The sequence below is a fragment of the Schistocerca gregaria genome, chromosome 1, assembly GCF_023897955.1.
Source record: "Schistocerca gregaria isolate iqSchGreg1 chromosome 1, iqSchGreg1.2, whole genome shotgun sequence".
NCBI lineage: Eukaryota > Metazoa > Arthropoda > Insecta > Orthoptera > Acrididae > Schistocerca > Schistocerca gregaria.
In genome coordinates, this window is record NC_064920.1 from 1077717057 (window position 1) to 1077737778 (window position 20722).

Consider the following 20722-nt stretch of genomic DNA (forward strand, 5'->3'; position numbering starts at 1 on the left):
TTATGCCCAAACAGTGTGACATGCAGCTTCAATTTCTGTCTCAGTGGATTTTAGTTTCTTGCCTACTGTGAAAGATACACCAACACTGTTTCCCATTTTCCTATCATTTCGATATACACTTAAATTTTCCCCAAAAATCTCACTGCTATCATTTTCAGGTTTCAGTCAAAAAGGACTTTACAGTGTTGGAATTATATAGAAATTTATTGAGATAACTTACATAATTGATAGATGTGTCATTTTGTAACAAACAACCTCACGTTTTACGTAAAAGTGTCTGGTGCTATTTTGATTCTGTGTGGCCACAGTTTGTGATGTGGCAAACATCCTACCAGTAATCAATTTCTTCCCACACTCATTGCATCAAATGAGGCATGACTGTGCAATAGCAAGTTTTCAGGTCTGCTTGGAGGCTCTTTAGAGTATTCAGTGCAAAATTTATACTGAATGTGTATTGCAGAGTTCATTTCATGAAACCAAAACACACATGGAGCACGCTCCGCACCAGTGAAAGTAGCCATTTTAACTGTGCACTCCTGGTGGCAGAATGGGGTACTGATGCACGATGTGAATCAAACTTGAGGTTGTTTGCTACAAAATGACACATCTGCCTTTTCTGTTAGTTATCTCAATAAATCTCTATATCATTCCAAAGTTTTAAAGTCCTCTTTGACTCACCCTGTACAGAAAACGAGGTGGCAGCGAGGCTCAGTTACTCCTGCCTATAAGAGGTAGCTACTGACCTGTCGTTTGCTGCCTAACATGAATGGGACTGGACCCTCCACATTTATCTAGGCAACATGAAGATAGATTTTATCTAGTGAATCATTCTCACACAAATAATGCAAGGGTACCTGATAATGATCAGCACTGATTGAAAAGTGTACAAAAGTCTTTTACACATTTAACAAAATCTGCATAATAGAAAAGTTTTCAATGTTGAAACTATTCCATAACTAATTTTTTTCCTTTCCTTTTTCAGCATACCTTGGGATCACTGCTACACTATATTGCCCAAAAGTATATTGAGAATTCACTTTCATTTCTCATTCAATTGTGAACGGGATTTGGTTTTACTTATTGCCAATGTCAAATAGGGAGTATTCCTATGAATATTGAGGTGAAATTTGAAGATTTGTGAAACCTGAGTTTCTCCTCGCGTATAAAATGTTCAAATAAGAAAATGCATCCATGTGTCATCATCCACAACTACCAATATTTTGGCGGGTGGACATCTTCTTGTTTTCCAGGTACAAATGCAACAAGAAATCACAGAAATTTAAAACCTGTTTTTGCAGAGCATATCCAGAAAGATGACAAAACACACACACACACACACACACACACACACACACACACACACACACACACAGCAAACACTATCGCCACCACATAATCAAAGATGATGGACGTCAGGATTAGTGATTATTAATAACCAACGGGTGATGTAGCATTAACTCTGTTCCTCTGTTTTTTAGCAGCAGTCATCGTATGGAATATAACAACATGGAGATTTTAGAGTGCACTTACAGCTGATGTCATGATGTTATTAATGGAGCAATTGAAATTATCAAGTACCCTCTTAAGAGTTGGAGATTTCTGCCCAAATTCTGCGCCGAATCCTGCTCTCACCATTGTCAAAAGACAGGGGGACAGAGTCAAAGCTACCTCACCCGCTCATTATTGATGTGCACTATTTATGATCTCTGATGCCTGTCATCTTTGGTTAGGTATTGGGGCTAGCGTTTACACACACACACACACACACAGAGAGAGAGAGAGAGAGAGAGAGAGAGAGAGAGAGAGAGAGAGAGAGAGAGAGAGACTGTGTGTGTGTGTGTGTGTGTGTGTGTGTGTGTGTGTGTGTGTGTGTTTGTTTATACTCTATAAACTCATGTTTTAACCCTTTCAGACCTCAGTGTTTTCTGGAGGACGGAAATTTTTTCCTTGTGCTGTAAAGCTCTTGGGTGATTTCTTAATGATTTTATATGCTAGATTTATATGAAAATGTGTACCCGTTTTCAAAATATACTTTGTGCACTTGGCTCCTTTTTTATGGATTAAAATAACTAATTTTGAATATTCACTGTTGTAATAAACAAACTGATCATCCAATAATTGCCATACAAAATAACAATATTAATACTCATTTATACAGTGGAATGTAACTAACCAACCACTTTCATGTATTCTGGCAGTCACAAGCCACTGCACACTGCTACTTTGACCTATTGAAATTTTTATAGTGAAGCTCAATAGTTGGCAGCACTTGTACATGATAAAAAGATTGAACATTCACAAATATGCATTATGAGGTTTCCAAAATGGAAAAATATGTCCCTTGCAACTAAGATACAGTAAAATTTAATGAGAACAGTTGTAGCCAGTTGGTCTGAAAGGTTTAAATTCCCTTGCACAGGACTTCGTTGCTGCATGTGTACCTTGAAAATGACAAGATGTTCACCTGTTGAAATATCAGCAGTTGTCAAAGATGTCACTGGGCTGCATTCCCATAAGTTATTTGAATATATAAAGATTTAATTGTTAATTCTTTCTCATTAACTTAGTGGATGATTACGCAACATCCGCCCCCCCCCCCCCCCCCCCCCCCCGCCCTCCCTTCTTCTCCCCATGTTTTATAAATGGAGTTATAATTGCCACCAGTTTGTGATGGGCCTACATGGTTAACACATCACAACCAGGTATGTTTAAAGATTAAAAGACTCTAGATGTTTATGGAGGTATTATAATTGATAATTATGATAAAAAGTTGAAATTTGGAATAAGCTTATGAAAGTGCTATTTCATATCCAGCTAGCTGTTGTATCATTATGTGGTTTGTATTAAGCGCATCTCCAGTTCGCCCATTCTGTCCTAACACAATTTTTCAACTCTTGAAGCAAAACTGCTGGACTATGCTTGGGTCAGTTTTCTACACTGCCGCTCAAATGCTCCAAATACCCCTATAATTTTGAACTGTCTTAATGCCCACTATCTTTGGGAAATTGGAACATTTTTGAGACAGCACTTGTTTTATTTAGGGTATTATATCATCTTTGATAAGGAAGTATTTGTCTCTTTTAGAGAATTTTCAATTTTTTAAAAAGTTTTTTAATGCACCAAAATTATATATCATACAAACATTCCCGTCTGGCAGTTTCTGAAGGAATAGAGAGAAGTAGTGGTTTTAAGATGAATTTTATATGAGTATTCCATACATGAGTAAATATTACACTAAGAAATTTTGTGTTTTGATTATTGTTTTTTCTGTGTGATCGAATATCAATTATTAACTTAACCATTGTATTCTATTAAATTATGAGACAGAATTTCTGGCCACACTTACCTTCAGGAAATGAAGCAGTTAGGTACTGCTGATAGTCACATATAAAAGTAACAGTACATAACACTGCCCTAGCTTCCAAAACTATTAGTTCCTTCCTCTAGGAGGAGAGAGGGATGAGTTTAGCAAAGTTAAGAAGGAAAAGCAAGTTTTCTGACTTTTTTCTAGCTTGGTTATCTCTTTTCATTGTTTAGTGATCTCTCTCGGTTTGTCTATCATTATTCCTTGTTTTCTGTCCCCCCACATATTCTTTCAGTGGCCAATTTTTCTGTGTTCAGAAACAAGTCACCTTGCTCTCTCATGTTTCCCTTTGTCTTTGCTATGCTTGTCCTCACAACAAGTGCGTGTTTCTCATTGTGGTGTCTAAGTGACCTTCTCTTTCTTCTTAACCTTTTAATCTTCCCCACCCTATCCCTCTCTTCTCTGTGAGGAACGAATCAATAATTCCAAAAGCTAGGATAGTGTCATGCACTTTACTATTATGTGTATCTGTTTCACCTATTGAGGTATGTTCTAGCCATAAATTCTGTCTCATAATTTAATAGTTTTTGTGATTGAATTATACTTTGTGTTGTCATAGCTTATAACTTCACAGATATATACCGTAAAATACTGAAGAGACATACTATGTAATTATATGAATCAAGTGATATCTCAGCACTATTGATAACTTTTAGTCATTTGATCTCAATCAGCAAGTTATCTATGCCTGTATAACTATAGCTAGGCGAATGTAGATCACGGTTAGTGTAGTTCTTGAGGCAGAGAGCTCCAAGTGTTTTGTAACCTGAAGCTTATGCTTTCTTAATAAAATATATTGTGGGCTCCACATTGTATCTTTAGGTGAGTAGTGATTTTTCTTCACGTACAGATGCCTAAGAAAGATGAGAAAAACAGAGACAGTAATGTGGGTCACTAATGTATATGCAACAAGTCACTTTACTTATTAAAATGCAAGAATGTAATTGAATGAATGAGTAGGAGTTGTTGAAGGCCAAGTGCTAATAATAATATTGCTCAGTGCTAGAAGAAGGAAAAATATTCAGCAGCTCCTCAAAGAAGCAGACATTTTGAAGAAATATTATCATGACAGTATAAAAGAAATTCTGATGCATAGAAAAATGCTATCAACTATTTTTTGGTACCATGTTGTTAAACAGAATACATGACTGTCATCCATGAACCTACTAACTTCCAACAAATAAAATAAGAATGTCCCTTCCCATAAAATCAGCTGAACATGTGCGACTTCAAAATGTTTACAAATTCTTATACATTAATTTGTGTATTTGATATTGTGTCAAAGATTTATATTTTAACTGTGATTATGGGACCAAGAACAAATAAATGTATATACATTATAACTTCATCTAAATCTAAATACATGATCTGCAGAGTCAATGCACATTGTGTGGTGGAGGGTATTTTACACTATTGCTAGTGATTTCCTTTCCTGTTTCTCTCACAAATGGAGCAAGAGAAAAAATTATTTCCTGGACATGTCTGCACTAACCTTAATAGCCCTTATTTTGTTGTTACAATCCTTACATAAGACACACATGAGAGGCAGTACAATTCTTCTGCAGTCTGCCGCAAATGCTTGCACTTTAAACTTCATCAGTAGTGTATTGGAAAAACACCATATTTCTTCGAGGATTCCCATCGAAGCTCACTCATTTCTGTTACATTCTCATACTGATAAAGTTGATTGGTAACAAATCTATCAGTGTTCCCAGAACTCTACCATACATCTTCCTTACAATTTACCTTATGTGAGTCTTCCATTTCATAATGTTACACAATATTACACATAGATATTTAATCAGTGTGACTGAATTGAGCAACACAGAATTAATTTGAACAATAGAAGAATGTTTCTCCTACCCATCCATATTAACTTATATTTTTCCACATATGAGGCAAGTTGCTATTCATCACACCAAATATAAATTTCGTCCAAGTCATCTTGAATCATTTACTAACTCAACAGTAATGCAGTCACTCAACAAAGACACTCTCCTATATGTTAATGACAATATTATGAAAAGAGTAGATTGCTTCTCATAATGTAGAGAAGACAATGAGTTACAACAAAAAGACTCCTGTTCATTTTAGCTGTTGGGCCAACAGATCTTCTTCTAAAGTCTAAAGTATAAAACAGCCACCCAAACACACACACACACACACACACACACACACACACACACACACACACACACGACCAAGTACACGAACGTGCGTCCACTGTCTCTGGCCATTCAAGCCAGACTGTGTACAGCAAGTGCACCTGAGGGAGGAGGAGGAGGAGGAGGCTGCCTACTTACCCCCACCACCCACAGATTGCTTCTCCTATCACTTGCAGTCTGTTCTCAGTCGCCAGAGACAAAGGTCGTGTGTCCAACAGCTAAAATGGATAGCAGTCTTTTCATTTTGCTTGTCAGCAAATCAGTGTCTCCTCTGTAGAGTGACTAGCAGTCTATCCTTTTCATAAATTATCAGATTTTCCATTGTTTGATTTCTACTGCATATTAACATCTTCAGCAACTGAACTTGCAGCCTTTTAAAACTACTGTGATATTGTTATTAGTTAAGAAACTACATTGGATATTAGTCATCTTCAGGTTTTGTTTGGCATTAGCTAAATTTCAGCATAAGCCCTAGTTGACTATACATTTTCATAACTGATGCAGTTGCAACTACCTTTGTGAACATAGTGTTTATTGTTGGTACCAGATGCAGAAATCATTGGGCATACAATGTGTGAGGGTCACATGTGAAGTTCCTGGGCACCCAGATGGGTGATGGACTGTGGTGGCTGTGGCATGTGGAGAAGCTGTGTGTGTGTGTGTGTGTGTGTGTGTGTGTGTGTGTGTGTGTGTGTGTGAAGGATTCTTGACTGAAAGCTTACTTGTGTAACATCCTTTTGTTGTGCCTGTTCACAACTCAGCATCTCCCCTATATTGTGAGTAGCAATCTATAATTTTCATAATATTGTCATCATTCTGTACTGGATTTTCCATTGTTAGGTATTTTATATCCCTGGATAAGTTACCAAACATTTTTGTTGCAGCATTGTGCACCCATTTTTATGCTAAATACAATGTGGGGCAATGAAACAGGAGTAATTTCCATGTAGATTGTGCGTTTGGTACAAAACTCTATAACAGATTTTCTATGTGCTTCTGGCAGGAAACTGAAAACCATCCAAATACCCTATACAGCAAATAAAATGACACACTATGAAGGAATTATCCAAATGGAACTGAAATCAGTACATACATGTGATATACATGTACAGACAAACAAATAAAGACCTTTCAGAAAGACTGGATGATTTATTCAGGAGGAAGAGCTTCAAAAATTGAGCAAATCAATAATGTGTTGGTCCACGTCTGGTCCTTATAAAAGTAGTTATTCAGCTTGGCATTCATTGACAGAGTTGGTGGATGTCCTCCTGCGGGACACTATGCCAAATTCTGTCCAATCAGCATGTTAGATCATCAGAATTTTGAGCTGGTTGGAGGGCTCTGCCATTACACTCAAACATTCTCAATTGGGAAGAGATCCACCAACCTTGTTGGCCTTGGTAAGGTTTGACAAGCATGAAGACAAGCAGTAGAAACTCTTGTTGTGTCTGGGCAGGCATTACCTTCGTGAAATGTAAGCCCAAGATGGCTTGCCATGATGGACAACAAAACCTCTCATAGAATATTGTTGATGTATCTCTATGTTGTAAGGGAGCTGTGGATGACAACCAAAGTGGTCCATCTTTGGAGAGAAGTGACACCCTAAACTATCACTCCTAATTGTCTTGCAGGTTTGTCAGATTGGTATCCCATGCTGTCCTGGGCATCTCCAGACACATATTTGCCAGTCATCGGGGCTCAGTTCAAAGTGGGAGTCGTCACTGAAAGCAATTCCACTTCAGTTTGTGAGATTCCAGGCTGAAGACATGTCCAGAGATGGCCTAGACTATTGTCTCTCACTGTTTAGAGGCACAAAACGCATGGGTTTTTCAGCTCGTTACTAAATGCAAATAAGTAGGAGGCTGTGTTGACAGGAGCTGAAGGAGTCTTGGTTGCAATAATATGTGGTACGGCACACTGAAAGAGAGAAGCATTATTATTCAAGAAACACATAGTACAATGAAATTACTTATCTTCAGTAGTTTGTATGACTGCAGCTACGGCTATAACTAATACAACATATTCTCAGGGACTAAGCCTGATAGGCCCTCCTCAGAGAATCAATGCAAACAGAACTGGCTGAGGGCTATTTATGAAAGTGCGTCTGACTAGGTTGAAATCTAGCTAAGAAGTGAACGAGGACACTCCAGTTCCATCAAGCTGCACAGCTTGCTACAGTGTGCTGTGCTCGGCAGACGACGGGCTGCCAACCTTGTGTTGGCGCGGCGTTGTAGTAGTATCTGTGGCAATGATACTACGTGGACAGAGGTGGAATACGAGCCTGATTGTCACTCGCCATACTGGTTGTCATCTGCAGCATCCTTAGAGCACTGCGCTATGTTGACAATATTCTACACCCTGTTTTGCTGCCCATCATGGCAAACCATGTGGGGCTTACATTTTGCGAAGATAATGCCTGCTCAGACCAGGAGAGAGTTTCTATTGCTTGCCTTTGTGTGTACAAAACCAGGGCCCCATAACCAGCTCAGGATTTTGCTTATTTAACACATGAATTGTACAGAATTTGGCATGATACCCTTAAGGGGGACGTCCAATAACACTATCAATCAGTGCCAAACCGAATAACTGCTTGGATAAGTGCCTTGGATGGTAGACCAACAGGTTAATGTCTTGCTCAATTTGTGAAGCTCTTCCTCTTGAGGAAATAATCCCATTTTTCTGGAATTGTAAAAATAATTGTCTGTACTTGTACATCACATGTAACGATTTCCGTCCCATTTGGGTAATTCCGTCATGGGACATTGTTTATTTTCATCTTAAAGTGTATTTAAACACAAAGTAAAAGAATATCTCATTAGAAACTCCCGTAATTGTAGTATATGTATTAGGTTCATCCTGATTTTGACTGTATTTGGACAGCTGGCAGCAGTTTTGTAAAATTGTATAACTGCTTTGTTTAAAGTATTTGACGAAAAGCACAGATGAATACTGTTAGGGGAGAAGCAGTGGAGTTTTTCAGGGTGTTGTTTCAGTCATAACATACAGTCATAAAGTAACACAATTTTAACTTCCATAACTACCAGTTTGAGCAGATTCATCATTGGGCTGTCAGTGTTCAAACCATCTACCCAAAACTAGAACATACACAGGTGCCATAATAATACAAGTGGGTGCAAAACTTAAGGACTAAAGTAACCACCTCATGATGTGTCACCAGAAACTAACGTAGCTCAATGAAACTTGGGCAGTACATTGAAAGATGTACAGAAGTTGACCAACAGAAATATGCAATGTGACAAATAGAATGACTCTTTTTTTTTAAGATGATGATAACACTGAAATCACCTCAATTTGTAACGGTCCTCTGGGCATTAGAAAGGAGGTCATCTTTCTTAATAGTTTGTGTGATCACAATAGACTGCAGTGCATGCTCTGCAACATGCTCCCATCCTGGCCAAAAGGGTTGGTAAGGACGTCTGGTGGTAGGATGTTCCACTTTCCCACCATTGTGCTTGACAGTTGCAGGATGGTCATCGATCAATGTGGATCTGCTGCAGTATCTCCCCAAAAAGCATCCCACACATGCTTGATGGCATTTAAGTCAGGAGAATGGGCAGGTCAGTCCATTTGCTCAATATCCTCTCATACGAGAGCTTTTCCACGTGTGCTGATCAATGTGATCATGCATTTCAATAACATTACCCGTGGTTGTACCATGTTCAAAAATTTGGAAGTTAGTACCCCCATTTAGTATTATGCCTCCCCACATGATAACATGTGGACCACAAAAAGGTCATATTATCCAGCAATAAGTCTTTTTTACTCAGTGCTTTATTAGTGTGTGTCCAGTTTTTCCCAAGAGAACACTGGTGTACAATATAAATGCTGTGGTTGACAAAGCAACAGATAAAGAGTTAGCTGTTGTCTTTACACCGTACACTCGTGCACTGCCGGGAGAAACTAATCACGTACTGTAGAAGCAGTGAGTAACAATTGTCTTCTGCCCACCCAGTGAAATATGGCCATTACTGGAGAGCACTGTAGATCATCTCGGTTTTCAGAAGGGAAGGGTATACCAAATTCTATAACACTGTGGAAACACACAACATCGGACAAACAGTGCGCACAACAGAGACTGCTATCAAGAACACCAGTGGCCTCTGTTGTGTTGCAACAAGTCGGTGGTCACAAAGTGCTGTTTCTCTGACTTGCATGCAATGGAATACAAGTGAAGTAGTATTTTAGCACAAATGTCAAAATACTGTAACACTGTTATTAGAGAGGCCATCAGAATACACACCATGGACAATCTTATCTATTGGGATCGCGACTAAAGTCTCTGCAAGGCTTCGGAATGTGCACTGTGTCTAATTGAGAAGACAGTCATCACACACTGTGGGCTATCGGCCAGGGTAGACAGTGTGTCAACAACATCCATGCCAATGCAATCATCAGTCACTGAAACATGCCCTCGAGCACGGATGACAGTGGGAGGAGACAGAAGTCAACTGTGCACTCCAGGAGGTCAGTTCACCAACACACCTGACAGTGGTGACTCATCTGGTCATCGAGATATTGTGCCTTCCTCAGAGAAGAGTTACCCCAGAACATGATGCTATGTGACATTAATGAATGAAAATAGGAAAAGGAAGCCGACCTTTTTTTTTACATTTTCATCACCAAAATCTGATATCCGTAGTGAAAAAACTGTAAGCTGAGATGTTTAAGATGGCTTATAACATGACTGCCGGTTCTGGTTATTATTAAAACAGCCAAGTCAATGTACAATGACAAAGTAATCATAGGGACGGCAAAAAAGTTGAAAGCAATATGGAATATAGTAAAGGAAACAACCAAAAGCGATAAACAGCAAGATGACATTGTATTAAAAGATGATCATGGTGTGTTACTCAGAAATGGTACTCTCACAAATTACATAAATGACTGTTTCATAAACACTCCAGTCAATCTGGATAAAAATTTTGCTAGTAATAGTAGTACCACAGTTCAAATAGAAGCAAAGTGGTAATTCAATATTGCTATGTCCCACAAATAAATTAGAAGTTCTTAAAATAATAAAAACAATGAAGAATAAAATGTCCTCTGGAGTTGATGAGGTACCAGGTTCACTCATAATTATATGTACTAGTGTTATATCAGAACCACTCTCACATATCATAAACATATCATTAACAGAAGAGGTGTTCCCACAAAGATTAAAAATTTCAAAAATAAAACCATTGTATAAAAAGGGTAATATATTGGAGTGGGAAACTATAGACCAATAGCTTTGTTATCTGTATTTTCAAAAATAATAGAGACTGTCATGAAAAATATAATTAAAAAATTCAATCTCTTGTCTGTAAACAAACATGGTTTTTGCAAAGGCATGAGTACAGAAACATCAATTACCCAGTTCATCCAAAACATTTTAATGGGACTTGACAGAAATAACAGTACAGTAGGGATAAACTTGGAGTTATCATAGACATTTGATATTGTTGGTCATAATATCATGCTAGACAAACTAGAAGTTATAGGTATACAAGGAGTTGCATTAAAATGGTTTCAGTCATATCTCAACAATAGAAAACAGGTAGTAGAAATTACTTCAGCAAACAATAAAAACCAAAGCATTGTGTACAGGTCGGACATGCAGACTGTACCAATCAGAGTACCTCAAGGCAATGTTCTAGGATCTCTCTTATTTCTTATATATATTAATGATATCAAGATCCCAATCAGTGGTAAGCACAGAACTTTGTTTGCTGATGACACAAATATGTTGTAACAGACATAAATAGGGTATTGCCAACATCTGCAACCAGAGTTTTGGAATACATACTAAACTGGTTTGAACTGAACAGGCTAACCTTAAATATTTCAAAAACTAATTACATACATTACAGAAAACAGTCTCATCATAACGTGAACCTCAAAATTAAAAATAAAGAAATTGAAAGGATAGCTGTCACAAAATTCTTTGGTGTGCAAACTGATGAAAATTTAGACTGGGAAGTCCACATTGTCTGCCTCAGTAACAAGTTAAGTTCTAATTGCTTTGCATTACGCATAATAGTACTGTGTGTAGTAGAGAGTGTAGCAGAACTGTCTACTTTGCTTACATCCATTCTGCTATCACATATGGCCTAACCCTCTGGGGCCTTAATAAGGCAAACATGAAAACCATCTTCACCTTACAAAAACAAGCTGTTAGGATAATTTCAAACAGTACAAGGCTAACACCTTCCAAACAGTTATTTCAACACCTAAATATTCTACCATTACCATGCCTCTATATAAAAAGAAACTTGTTAATATAAAAATGCACATTTATAATTATAAAACCAACTCAGATCTTCATTCCTATGAGACAAGAATGTGCAATGACATCCACATAAAAAGAGTAAACAAGGGTTTAACTCAAAAACAAACCAACATTCAGTGTACTATTTTGTACAACAAACTTCCAACTCAGCTAAAAGAAATAAAAACATTGCCTACATTCAAGGAAGCAATATTTAAATACTTAATGACCAGCTGGTATTACAGTATAAATGAATATCTGCAGCAACCTTGTAGCAAGTAATTACATTTATTTACTGTATGTTAGTAGTACCATAAATCAAATGCTTCCCACAGCATCAATGTTAATTTTTCTGAACATGTAAAAGGCCCCAAACAAAAGTGTTAAACCAATTATTTACTTGTAATGTATTTCATGTAAAAGATTCTTCTCATACTTTTATATTATTACAGTAATCAAAGTTGTATTGCCCAAAAATATTGTGATGGGTTCAATGAACTGTTGTATTATGTAGGAAATGGTACACCCTTATCTTATTTTTGTTATACCACGTTCTTCGATGAAATCCATACAATGTACATTGTTGCTGGATGAATAAACTACTACTATTACTACTACTACTATTTATCAATATGAACTTCTAAGAATTTAAAATATTCTGTCATATTTAGTGATTTGCCATGAAGCTTTTTCTAAACGTTTGGTCAGACCTTTTGGAGTTCCATGTATTGTGTTTTATCTAGATTCAGTGAGAATCTATTTGCACAAAAGCATTTATTAATCTTCAAGAAAGTATTATTTACATTTTCAGTTGTTGAAGTTATTCCATCAGGCTTGATGATGATACTTGCATGATCAGCAAATAAAAACATATCTGCATGTTGGTTATATACGATATAACAAAGACGAAAGTGGAACCTATATTGATCCCTGTGGTAAACATGGTGATTATTCCTGAGTCTGAAGACAGTGATTCACTATATACAGTCTCTGAGTTTGTTAATGCAAAACTCTGCTTCCTTTTAGTTTGATAGGATGAAAACCAGGTGCCAGCAAAATCTCTAGTACCACAATATTTTAGATTCCTTAAGAGAATGCTGTGAACTGAACAATACAATGCTTTAGACAAATCACAAAAGATACCAGTTCGCAATATTTTGTATAATTTAATTTATGAATTGAAAAATAGACTGTTCTGCAGAGAGACCCTTTTGAAATCCAGACTGAGACAAAAAGTCTTATTTTGAGAGATATTTATTTTCATTCTCACGCACACAATTTTTTCCAGTAGCTTCGGGAAGAAGGTAACAAGTCAGATTGATCACTAATTATTAATTTCTGTCTTAGTACCTTCCTTGTAATGGGATGAAACAAAAGCATATTTCATATGTGTGGAAATATTTCCTATGATGTTGATGTGTTACCCAAGTGGCTGAAAACATTTCATGTACTGAAGAACAGAATTTCAGTGCCTACTTTACTCAAGATATTGTCACCTCTATGGGAGTTTATGGTTTTTAAAGAGTTAATTCCATTCTTAATTTCTTTGGCTGAGCATCAAATAATTGTAATTTGCCTGTCAGTATGAGATAGCACTTCTTGCATATATCATACCACTTTACACATTGAACTATCCATGCTAATCTTCTGAGCTCTGTCAAGGAAATGATTATTAAATACACTGGCTACAAGGCTGCTGTTGGTTTCTTTAGTAACAAGATACTCACACTCCTTAACTGATTCCCTGGTGTTCTTTTAACTATTGACCATATAGATTTAATTTTATTATCTAATTGAATTTTCTCATTTTGAGAGTACTGAAAGGCAATCCATTTTAATTGGTAAGTCCACTATCATGTACAATGGACATGAATGGATGCAAGTTATCAGACAGGATGCTTATGTACGTGTCACCTGTCAGAGTCATATCTAGACATATCAGGGGTCCCATATCACTCCAACTGCGCATGCCCCACACCGTTAAAGAGCCTCCACTAGCTTGAGGATTCCCCTGCTGACATGCAGGGTCCATGGATTTATAAGGTTGTCTCCATACCCGTACACATCCGTCTCCTCAATACAATTTAGAATGAGACTCATCCAACCAGGCAATTTGTTTCCAGTCATCAACAGTCCAATGTCAGTACTGACAGGCCCAGGTGAGGTATAAAGCTTTGTGTTGTGCAATCATCAAGGGTACACGAGTGGGCCTTCAGCTCCAAATACCCATATTGATTATATTTCATTGAATGGTTCACACAATGACACTTGTAGATGTTCCAGCACTGAAAACTGCAGCAATTTGCGGAAGAGTTGCACTTCTGTCATGATTAACAATTCTCTTCAGTCATTGTTTGTCCCTTTCTCGCAGGATCTTTTTCCAGATGCAGTGATGTCGGAGATTAGATGTTTTGCCGGATTCCTGGTGTTTACGGTACACTCGTGAAATGGTTGTATGGGAAAATCCCACTTCATCACTACCTCAGAGATGCTTTGTCCCATCATTCCTGCATCAACTATAATACTACGTTCAAGCTCACTAAAATCTTGGTAATCTGCCATTGAAGCAGCAATAACTGACCTTACAACCGTGCCAGACACTTGTTGTCTCATATAGGCATTGCCGACAGCAGTAGCGTATTCTGCCTGTTTACATAGCTATGTATTTGAATACGCATTCCTATACCAATTTCTTTGGTGCTTCAGTGTAAAATATCTAACAGATTTCGTATTGGTTTTACTGCTGACAGATTTGCATTCAGTAACCTGTTGTTTTAAAAATAGTCATATCTGTTTATATAAACAGCTTTACATTATTTCTGATACAATTGGACAACTGAGATTGTTCTATAATTTTAAGGGAGCATCTTTCTCCTTTCTTAAACAATGGGAGGGGAACAGTGATTTTAAGAGCTTCAGTAAAAATACCATCTGCCAGGATTCTGTTGGCTAGATAAAGGAATGACATTTTCATTTCGTTTGCTGTGTTCTTTATGACAAAGTTACTCTTTCCATAATAGAATCTCCAAGCTTGTTAAATGCTTTGCTAATGTTGTAAAGAGTAATTTTAGACCACAGGAAGATAGTTATAATTTTTGTTTGTGTTAGAAGTGTCTCAGCAACTAAGTTGTTGTTGCAGCTTGGGTGGTGACAGCTTGTGTGGTGTAAAAAGTATTCATTTAATGAATTAGAATCTATGGGAATGGTGTTGTCTATTTTGTGTAGGTTTATTTCACTTTTAATGACATGCCACCTTACAACTATTTTTAGATTTCAAACTGTAGCTGTAATTTGCTTCACACTTGGCTAATTTAATTTCAGTTTTGTAGACTTGTTTGAGATTTGCACATATTTTCATAACATCACCACTTTTAATAGATCTATCTGTAGCTATAGAAAGCAGTATTCTTATTTTATTCAGTGTGCCTTAGTTCCAGATGGAGTAAAAATTGCAAATAAACTCAACAATAATTTCGTAGATGTTGTACAACAATTGAAGGGTGAAAGAAATCAGAATGGACTGAAGCATTCTGTAACACATGAGGAACCATTGATAAGAAATGAAATGAAAAACCATTCAGAGACTAAAGCTTGAGAAGTCTGTAGAAGATGTTGAAATATTAAATCAGCCAATAAAGGAAGTGAATGAGGAAATAACTGAAGGGCAGTTGGATGTAACAAGCTGTTCACTCAGAGTGGAGTAGTATTAAAAATAATAAAAAAGGAAAATAAGGAAGGATTAGTTGAAAAACACACACACACACACACACACACACACACACACACACACACACACACACACACACACACACACCAAAAAAAGTTTTGCATCACCTCGGTTCTGAGTGTTTCAGAACCTGTACAGAAAATTAGAACAGAGATCAACATTTCTGCCCTTTTTATTGCTCATAAAAACCACACATTGCATGTTGTACTACCTTACAGCGAGACCTTCTGAGGTAGTGGTTCAGGTTGCTGAACACACTGGTACCTCTAATACCCAGTTACCCAGTAGCATGTCCTCTTGCATTGATGCATGCCTGTATTCATTGAGGCATACTATCCACAAGTTCATCAAGGCACTGTTGGTCCAGATTGTCCCACTCCTCAACAGCGATTCGGCGTAGATCCCTCAGAGTGCTTGGTGGTTCACATTATCCATAAACAGCCCTTTTCAGTCCATCCCAGGCATGTTCAATAGAGTTCATGTCTTGAGAACATGGTGGCCACTCTAGTCGAGCGATGTCATTATCCTGAAGGAAGTCATTCACAAGATATGCACAATAGGGGCATGAATTGTCTTCCATGAAGACGAATGTCTTGCCAGTATTCTGCTGAATCGTACAGTCTTTACAATGCCTTCCATGACCACCACCGGTGTGCGTTGGCCCCACATAATGCCATCCCAAAACATCAGGGAACCTCTACCTTGCTGCACTTGCTGGACAGTGTGTCTAAGGCATTCCACCCAACTGCGTTGTCTCTAAATGTGTCTCCGACAATTGTCTGGTTGAAGGTAAATGCGACACTCGTCAGTGAAGAGAATGTGATGCCAATCCTGAGCGGTCCATTTGGCATGTTGTTGGGCCCATCTGTACTGTGCTGCATGGTGTCGTCGTTGCAAAGATGGACCTTGCCACAGACGTTGGGAGTTAAGTTGCACTTCATGCAGCCTATTGGGCACAGTTTGAGTAATAACAAGATGTCCTGTGGCTGCACAGAAAGCATTTTTAAACATGGTGGCATTGCTGTCAGGGTTCTCCCAAGCCATAATCCATAGGTAGTGGTGGTCATCCACTGCAGTAGTAGCCCTCGAGAGGCCTGAGTGAGGCATGTCATCGACACTTTCTGTCCCTCTGTATCTCCTTTATGTCCGAACAACATCGCTTTCATTCACTCCAAGATGCCTATACACTTCCCTTGTTGAGAGCCCTTTCTGGCACAAAGTAACAATGCAGAAGTGATCAAACCGCAGTATTGCCCGTCCAGGCATGGATGAACTACAGATAACACGAGCCGTGTACCGCCTTCCTGGTGGAATGACTGGAACTGATAGGCTGTTAGACCCCCCTCTGTCTAAGAGGCACTGCTCATTCATGGTTGTTTACATCTTTGAACGGGTTTAGTGTCATTTCTGAACAGTCAAAGGGACTGTGTCTGTGATAAAATATCCACAGTCAATGTATATCTTCAGGAGTTGTGGGAACCGGGGTGACGCAAAACATTTTTTGATGTGTGTACAACGTTACAAAAATGACACAGATAGAAATAGACTAGAATGTCTTATACCTGGTTTCTCAACAATATTATATATTTGTTGTAGATATCTTAGGCAAAAGAGACTTGACAGCTGCTATGTTTCAGAATTTGTCTAAAGTTTTTAACAAGTCCCCCACGAGCTCTAATAGGAAAACATGAAACTTATGAGATACAAGGACATGCAGTGCAATGGACAAAATCGTGAATATTTTGGAACAACTATCAGTATGTGACTACAGGGACTGGGTGCAGGCCTGAACATGGAGCCGTTCAGTGTGATACAGAGATGTGCACTTTGTCCACTGAATAACTTTTAATACATTGAGTGCTGCAAGTGTGGGATAGTTGTTTCACCACCAGGCCAGCCGGCATAGCCTACTACGGTATAGGCCCCTGCTGCGGCTGCCAGTGCCCACACAGTAGACAGATACCTAAATATAAGTCTAGAGTGTGTGTACTATTAATACTGTGTTTGTAATATGTATATCATGTTTCAGAAAACCACCTTACAGTATGATAGTAGTTTTCGTACTGCCATCTCTCTATCCCCCCCTCCTCCCTCGCTTTTTTCTCCATGGCGACATTAGATTGAACTGACTTGTCCCATATTAAAAGTGGATAATATAATCAAATGGAATCAAATAATTATTGATCAATGAATCAAATCTGTATGGTGTTGGAAGAGAAAAAGTTGCGAGAGGAATTTCATGATTTTAAATGAATTTATGTCATCAGTATGGCAGTGTTATTGATTTGATGAGTAGGTTTCCATCTGTGTATAGATTGTTTGAAATAATCATTTGCTAGATTGGCAGCATAGATTTTCCATTTTGGGTTACAATGAAAATTGTGTGTATTTACTGCACCAAGCCACAATGTTTAACCAACTTTGTTTACAATAGTCAAATTATGACACATTCATGAACTGCTGATCATCGTTGGCTATCAAAGTCTTCAAGTTTAATAGTGTTAAAATTAACAAAGAACTGGGTACCAAATAAATTACTCTCTGGGTGGTTTTTTAGTTTGGGCTCTAGTGCATCCTTACATTGAAATGTAAACCAGACAGCTGAGAAGGGACACTCTAATATATCCAGTACAATGCAGGATGAGTCTTGTATTCTGGAGATGAGTGTGCAGTGTTTAGAAACTTACTGACAGTAAAACTCTTGCAGGACAGAGACTCAAACCTGGAATCTTGCTTCACTTGGGCAATGCCCTTACCGACTGGGCTATCCAAGCCTGACACATGATGCACTCTTACTCTGTCTCTGTCTCTTCCCCGCCCTCAGTCACAACTCCAATTGTCCTGCTGGTACCACTCTATTACTTTCTGAACTAGGCAGAAGATTTCACACACATGCTGGAGGAAAGGATGCAGAAAAAATGGCTTAGCCACCCAATAGAACATTGCTTCCAGAATGAATATTTCACTCTTTAGCAGAGAGTAGCCTGTTATGAATCTTCCTGGCAGATTAAAACTGTGTGCTAGACCTGGACTCAAACCCAGAACCCTGGCTTTCACAGGCAGTGCCTCATCAACTGAGCTGTCTAGGTAAGTTTCACGACCCACACCCACACACACACAACTTTTGGGATCGAGTGAAGACCCAGCACACAGTTTTAATCTGGCAGTAATTTTGTATCTAGAATGAGTAGATGCAGTTTTAGCTATAATGTAGTAGACAGTGGAGCAAATTTTGAGACATATACACGAGTAATGTTTAAAGTTTATAGCTGCTGAATGGTGACACATACTTTTTTATGGAAATATATAATTTTTTCTGTGTCATTGGAAGTAGCCTTCGAAGAGGACTTGAATGACATAATGTGTATGGAACTTAATCAAGTAGTAGCTAGATAACAACATTGAAAACCACTCTGTTACTGTCAGGGAAAGAGACTCTACAAAGTCTCCCTTGTTTTACCAGATGCGATACAATAGCTTATAGAAAAGGGGGGAGGGGCAGTGGCAAGACCTGAGTATATGGAACATTTTAATATTTTGTAAGTTACCATAAAAAAGTTCCAGGTCTCAACCTTTTAAAAACTTTTAAATCATTATCTTGAAATAAAAAAACCCTGACTATTCTTTTTTTTTGTTCCCTGAGACCTAGGGATGGGCTGTGAGCCCCCCTTCCCTCCGCATATGGTCATCTATGGTCAGTCTGTGTGTTCATCCTTATGTTTAGGGCCTATCAGACTATCCTGTGTTGTTGTGGCGATCTGACAACTAGTGTACAATGTTGTTTAGACCTTTGCAGTGTATTTGGTAGTCAATGGACAGTTTTCCTTTATAGCGAATGTTGCCAAAGTGAGAGAAATGCAACTAACATGTTAGCAGTGGTAACAGGCATGTCACTTTGAGGCAGTTTAACATGCAGATGGGATCAGCCAAAGGAGTGTTCTGTGAATACCACATTCCAATACATTTCATCCTTTCCACATTTCACTCCATCAGAAGTTTCATGGCAATCACTTTCAAAATAGCTTACAGGTCTCCAAACAATATCTACAATAACTGTTAAGTGACGTGGCCTTTCTCTGCAAGATTTGATTTGCAAATGAACCATGATTTACAGAGTACAGGCAAAACAATCTTTCCAAGATATACCACCAATCAAATGGAAATGCGTGTTGGCTGGGAGAAGTAGATAAACAATGAGCTTACTTTTCAGCTTGTGATGTGTGAGGGCTTTTCAAGATTCATATCATGGGATTCTAAATATCCCACAGAATCTACCGTTCCTAACATATACACCATTGCAATTAGTGGAAGACATGTCACTGCACATTAGCCACTCAATGTTGTACTGACATGATGACTATACCTCCCATTCTGCTCAGATAATTACAGTACTTGTTAGAACACTTGGAGATCGTGGGATCAGTCATTCTGTAAACAGAAAAATGCAACACCTCAGAACTTTTAGCTGTGTGGAAAATTAAAATGAGAACTACAACGAAACACCTGTAGCTCCCAAGTCATGAAATGACAGTGTGATAATGCATGACAGAAAAATTGTACGATATAATTAGATATTAACAATTTTACGATATTTTCCTTTAGTTGGAGTGTGAAACCTTGGTTCTTGGCAAACTTCATGATTCTAGGTCGACGGGAAGTACGCTAAAGGTTTTTATGTATGAGCCACAAGTATCAAAATACACTCCTGGAAATGGAAAAAAGAACACATTGACACCGGTGTGTCAGACCCACCATACTTGCTCCGGACACTGCGAGAGGACTGTACAAGCAATGATCACACGCACGGCACAGCGGACACACCAGGAACCGCGGTGTTGGCCGTCGAATGGCGCTAGCTGCGCAGCATTTGTGCACCGCCGCCGTCAGTGTCAGCCAGTTTGCCGTGGCATACGGAGCTCCATCGCAGTCTTTAACACTGGTAGCATGCCGCGACAGGGTGGACGTGAACCGTATGTGCAGTTGACGGACTTTGAGCGAGGGCGTATAGTGGGCATGCGGGAGGCCGGGTGGACGTACCGCCGAATTGCTCAACACCTGGGGCGTGAGGTCTCCACAGTACATCGATGTTGTCGCCAGTGGTCGGCGGAAGGTGCACGTGCCCGTTGACCTGGGACCGGACCCCAGCGACGCACGGATGCACCCCAAGACCGTAGGATCCTACGCAGTGCCGTAGGGGA

At 38.6% G+C, this 20722-nt stretch overlaps 1 protein-coding gene across 1 annotated transcript in view; it reads left to right on the forward strand.

Annotated features, from left to right (window-relative positions):
* Nucleotides 1-4707, forward strand: part of LOC126281775 (uncharacterized) — a 74679-nt gene extending 69972 nt beyond the window's left edge. The window contains exon 5 of the mRNA XM_049980984.1: nt 983-4707. Within this exon, the coding sequence (XP_049836941.1) occupies nt 983-1060 (78 nt within the window). The 3' untranslated portion in view covers nt 1061-4707. The remainder of the gene's footprint in view (nt 1-982) is intronic.
* The last annotated feature ends 16015 nt before the right edge of the window (nt 4708-20722 follow it).